This window comes from Herpailurus yagouaroundi, unplaced genomic scaffold (genome assembly GCF_014898765.1).
Source record: "Herpailurus yagouaroundi ecotype Mexico unplaced genomic scaffold, PumYag 65988, whole genome shotgun sequence".
Lineage (NCBI taxonomy): Eukaryota > Metazoa > Chordata > Mammalia > Carnivora > Felidae > Herpailurus > Herpailurus yagouaroundi.
The window spans coordinates 1-4,940 of record NW_024419071.1 but is presented as its reverse complement, the minus strand read 5'-3'; the positions used below and the strand labels follow the sequence as shown (position 1 = coordinate 4,940).

Sequence of the window (4,940 nt, the reverse complement as noted above, 5' to 3'; positions counted from 1 at the left end):
TGTGCAACCGGCGCGAAGGCCGCGAGCGCCCCTGGGGCGCAGGCGAGGCCAGCCTCGGCCGCCTGCCCGGGGCGGAGCGCGCGCAGGGCCGCGGCCCCAATTCCACGACCCGGGCCCTACCTTTCTCTGACCCGTTGGGCTGTGTGGGGGAGGCCACCGGGTTCCGCGAGCGAGCGAAGGCGCTCATAAGCGGCAGCGCGCCGGGCCGGTGGTTTCGGGGCCTGCGGGAGGGAGAAGGGCAGCGGGTCAGGGGGGCACCCCGCCAGTCTCCTGAACTGTAGCCATCACTTCTACAGGACACTCACCAGTCCTCCGGGTCGCAGTCTCGAAAACCTTTGGCGAAAGGGTTGCTGGCTATCTTGAGCTGCGTGATCTGAGGAGGGGGGGTTGGGGAGTGGGCATTGAGCAAGTGGCCGGAGCCCCTGTGCTGGGGCCTGGAGCACCAGGGTAGCCTAATGTTAGAAGGGGCTCCCCCAATAAGAGCCCTTTTACTCTTCCGGGACAATAACCCTCCCACATTTACTCTCCCTTGCTGAGAGTTGTGCCTTTCTGCTGCCAAAGGGGGAGCTTCCTTTCTCCCTAAGGATCCCCTTTGCGGCCCCAAGTGATTGGGATGGAGACCCAGGGCCCCTGCTTGGGATGGGAATGTAGTCACCTCCACCGCCCACCCTGCAGTGGGGGGGTGGGAGGGGATGCCCTAGGAATTTGGGTAAACCGTGGATCAGGCCCCTGATGGGGAGTTTCCGGAATGGTTTGGAAAACAAACTTTCAGGCCGCACTGACAGTTGCCGCTGGAAAGGTCAACCTGATAGGAGTCTGGGCTGGCCTGCAGCAGAGGGGAGGAGGCTGCTTGAGGCCTTTGAGGGTGGGACTCCATCGGCCGTTGTGTTCCACCAGGACCCGCAGTCTTTGGGTCCAAACCTCTTTCCCTCAGGCAGCAATTGCAAATTGCAACCCAGAAGTATTGACTTTGCATCCCCAGGGTCTCACCCGATGGTTCTGGTAAGCAGTGACCGCAGTGAAGCGAGTCTCCTCAAACACAAAGGTCTTAAAGTTCTCCTCAGCATATTTCTCACTATCTTTGCGTGGGTCCACATAGACAACATGGAAGCGGGGCTGGTATCTGTGCATGGAGTTGAGAATAATCTGGAAGACAAGGTGGCAAGTTTGGAACTAGGAAATGGGAGAAGGTCCAGATAAGCAGTGAATTTCCCAGAGAACTTGGACGAAACCCTTAATTCCTGAAATGAGGTTCAGCCATGGGGCTCAAGCGGAGACTGCAGTCAACTGGGGACCACCAGGAAAGATACCCCAAATGGCAAAAGATCAGAGTTTGGATTCTCTTCCCATAGGTCCTTCAGAACTACTTCAGGCCTACAGCGGGCAGTGGTAGGCGGCTGCAGGCCAGAGCTCAGCCCAGCAGGAAAGCGGCATCAGCCGCCTGGATCCTACAAAGCCTCCTGCGGCTACCCCCACACACCATCCTTTCCAGTTAAAAAAAAAAAAAAAAAAGACTCCAGCAAAAGATCAGGAATAGAGCAAGGGAAACAAGGTGACAGCCTCTCCCAGGCCTGAGAGCCACCAGGCCCTGAGCCCCTGACTGGAGGGGCCCCCTCTCCTCAGCCTGGCCCTCATTCACAGCCCAAGCTCGGCCTCTGGCTCTGGTCAACAGGGACTCCAGAGGGCCTGCCCAGGGTAGCCTGGGGAGGTGGGAGGATTGCTCACATGGCCGTTGTCGTCCAGCAGGTTGTTGGTCAGCTTGAGCTTGTCGAAGGACACAATTTGCTTCATCCACTGTGCACCCTTGGCAGGCGAGTCAGGGTGGTAGTGTACACGGCCTGGTGTGGCAGGGTCTGCTTTCCCGGCTACTAGCCAGGAGGAGCTGTGGAAGGCATACCTGGGGCAACACCAGAACAGGGGTCATGCCACGTAGGGTGAACAGAGAGGGCCTTGCCCAGTGAACCCCCAAAGTGCCTCTCATGAGTTTTCCTATCATCGGTGAACTCAAGCCTTCGGCTACCACACAGACCGGGAGCTTTTCCAAGGGGAATTGTGAAGAAAACAAAACTCCCCCCCCAGTCCCAATACACAAGACAGCAGGAAGCCGGGCACCAAGGGAGGAGGCTGGGCTCCGGGCGCCACAATTCGCTGCACGCGGGTCTGCCTGCTCCGGGCCTCCCCACCGCCGCCTCCGGTGTCGCCTGCGCGGCGGGAGCCCGGATTTGGCTGCGCCGGCAGCCTCAGGCGCAGGGCGGACCACGCTCTCTTTATTAATTGCTGTTAATTGTCCGGGCAGCTGAGGCCCGCCCAGCATAATCTCTCCCGGCCACCCCACCTTTCCTGCTCGGCTCCGGGGCCCAGCGTTCCCGGGGGATGGGGGAAGGGGACAAGGTGCCCACGCTCACCTCGTGGGAGAAGGAGACACGAAGAAAAGGCAGGGGCTGTGTGCAAGGGGCCTGCCTGCCTCAGGCAATCTGGCCCAGGGGCGTGGGAGCTGTCTCGGGCCTAGAGCTGGTGGAGGGGCCCAGCCTGTGTGACTCCTGAGGGGAGTACTGCTGGGGGTGGGGTGTGTGGGTCTGGGGTCTGACCGGGTTGGGGAGGGAGCAGGTCATGGGGGACAGTGGGGCTGGCGGCGCAGGTGCCTGGGACTCCCGGGCACTAATGTCCTCGTGGGCTGCCCTCCGAGGCATCACCAAGCAGGGACCAGCCACTTCCCAGGGCACCCTCCCTGATCCTGCTGGGCGCTCACCGGTAGCGCTTGTCGTCCACTGGAACGAAGTCCATGAGGAGCATGTAGTCGGCCATGGGGTCCATGCCGAAGAGCTTCACTTGAAATGTGGGGAACATGCGCCTGGGGGCAGCGAGGCCTCCAGTCACCTCAGGTGGGGGAGGGCAGGGCTGCCCCACCTTGACCAACCCAGGACAGGCGGCTTCCTGCCGGCGGCTGCATTCATCGGCCTGGCCCCTCCAACTCCTCTCCTCTCAGTCAGCTACTCTAACCCAACTAGGCCCCTGCCCAGCCAAGGGCAAGTGGAAGGGCAGAGTAGCCCCCTGCTCCCTTTTTCAAAACCCCAAAATGGCTCACTAAACACTACAGCTAAGCCTCCACCCCCCCAACATTGGTCTACGGCGTCTGCCACATTTGCCTGCGTAGAACCAGCCTAGCATTTGCTAATTCTTGGCTGTCCAGTCCAAAGCTAGCCTCAGCCAGCAGCACCGGATCAGTAAGACTCCCAAGATGCGGTTCCAGACATTCTCAGCCCTCCACAGAGCTTCCCCCAGCTCCATCTAAGCAACCGATGTAAACTCCCGGCTCGAACAAAATGAAACCGGGGCACTCTTATGTGGTTCCCAAGAGTCCCAGTTGCCCTTTCGGCTGGGTCTATGGGGCTGCTCCCCAATCCTTCCAGTGAGGCTGAGGCCTCAGAGCCCACAGACCCAATTTTTAGGCTCTGTCTCCAGCCCATTGCTGGAGTCCCCCCATCTTCCTCAGGGATACAAGTGCCCCCCCCCCCCCACCACCACTGTTACACCCCGGATGGGATGCAGCTACTCTGGGAGAACTTGGCTTATGCTCTCATGTCCCCTAACTCTCCCCTCCCCCAGACTCCGACTCTATGACCCATCCAGGCTCTTAAAAGGACATTCTGCAGCTCCTGGATGGGCCGCCAGCCTGGGCCGGCCCTGTCCTGAGAGCACAGCATTGCCAACCACTGGGGCCCCGGAGGACAGCATGAGGCTTGGCTCCCACCTGCCCTTCCTATGGCTTTGCCTCATAGGCAACTCCCTGCAGGCAGTGGGCAAAACACAGATGCCATGGAGCCAGCCCTCCTGGTCAGACCTGCCACCCCCACTTTTGCAGGCTGGTGGGTGCTGCAGAATGCTGGCTTCTGGGCTGAAGCCTGGCCACTGCCAACACCCTTGCTGCACTGGACTGGGCCAGAGGCTGGGGCACCGTCCTCAGGGGACAGTAAGGAGAGCCTGGAGAAGACCTGCAGAGCTGAAGCTGAGCACAGGCCCCAGGATCCCCAGGGAGGACAGCCGCGGCAGGGAAACAGAAACCGCGAGAAGGCTCTGCAAACAGGCCTTGAGTTCCCCTTGGCTGTGTGGACGCAGAGCTGGTGTCTCCGTGTGTACATTAGACACAGCCCGGCACCCTCTTTTGTCTGCTGGTCAAATCGGTTGCATCGCAAAACTTGTTCCCCTTCTCTCTGGGCCCTTAAAACAAATACAGGCCAATTGGAAGGCAGCAGCCCCAGCAGCAACGCCAGGCCCCACAATCACCCGAAATTTAGGCCGGAGAAAACTGGGTAGCAACCTTCACGGAAGAGAGCAACTGTTTTTAAGGGTCTTAACATTCTCCAAAAAATTTCCAGACAATTGTCTAGCTACCCCTCTTTACCTAACCCGTATAGAGTGAACTGGGTAACTAAAGACGTGAATTTCCTTTGAGGTGGGATCCACTGGGAGCTGGCTGGCTGGCAAGGCCGCTCAGGGGTGGCTGCCTAACCCCTAGCCCCGTGTGTTCCGAGCCGGCCCAGGCTTCCGGCCGCGGGTGCCTTGGGGCTGCGGAAGGGGCAAGCCGGTCCGCCGGGCTTCTCTCCACCAGCCTTCCAAGGCTGCCCGCGCCGTCCCCTCCGGCCCCGCTCGGCGCGCCAGGCGGCTGTCGCCGGAGCCGGGACCGCAGAGAGCGAAGAGCCGGCTCGCGCCTAGAGGGGCCCGCAGGTGGCGGGGCCGCGCCCCCACCCCGCTTCTCGACTCCACTCGTGTGGATCGGACCGAGACGCGCTGCCCGAGACCCGCGCCACGTGGGGAGGGTCGCGGGCAGGGAGGGGGGCACCCTGACCTGCCGGCCTTGGTGACGATCATCTCGGTGCCCAGCTGATTGAACTCGTCCCACAGCGCCTTCATCTCCAGCTGCACGCTCACGCTGGCCACCT

At 61.0% G+C, this 4,940-nt stretch overlaps 1 protein-coding gene across 1 annotated transcript; it reads right to left on the bottom strand.

Annotated features, from left to right (window-relative positions):
* Positions 1 to 53: 53 nt before the first annotated feature.
* On the bottom strand, positions 54 to 4,935 carry LOC121024562 (T-box transcription factor TBX1; the record flags this gene model as incomplete). Its single annotated transcript, XM_040466771.1, has 6 exons — positions 54 to 221; positions 306 to 373; positions 991 to 1,146; positions 1,726 to 1,897; positions 2,750 to 2,851; positions 4,847 to 4,935. Coding segments are annotated over 6 exons (755 nt in total), but the record flags the coding sequence as incomplete, so codon positions are not given.
* Between the last annotated feature and the right edge of the window lie 5 nt (positions 4,936 to 4,940).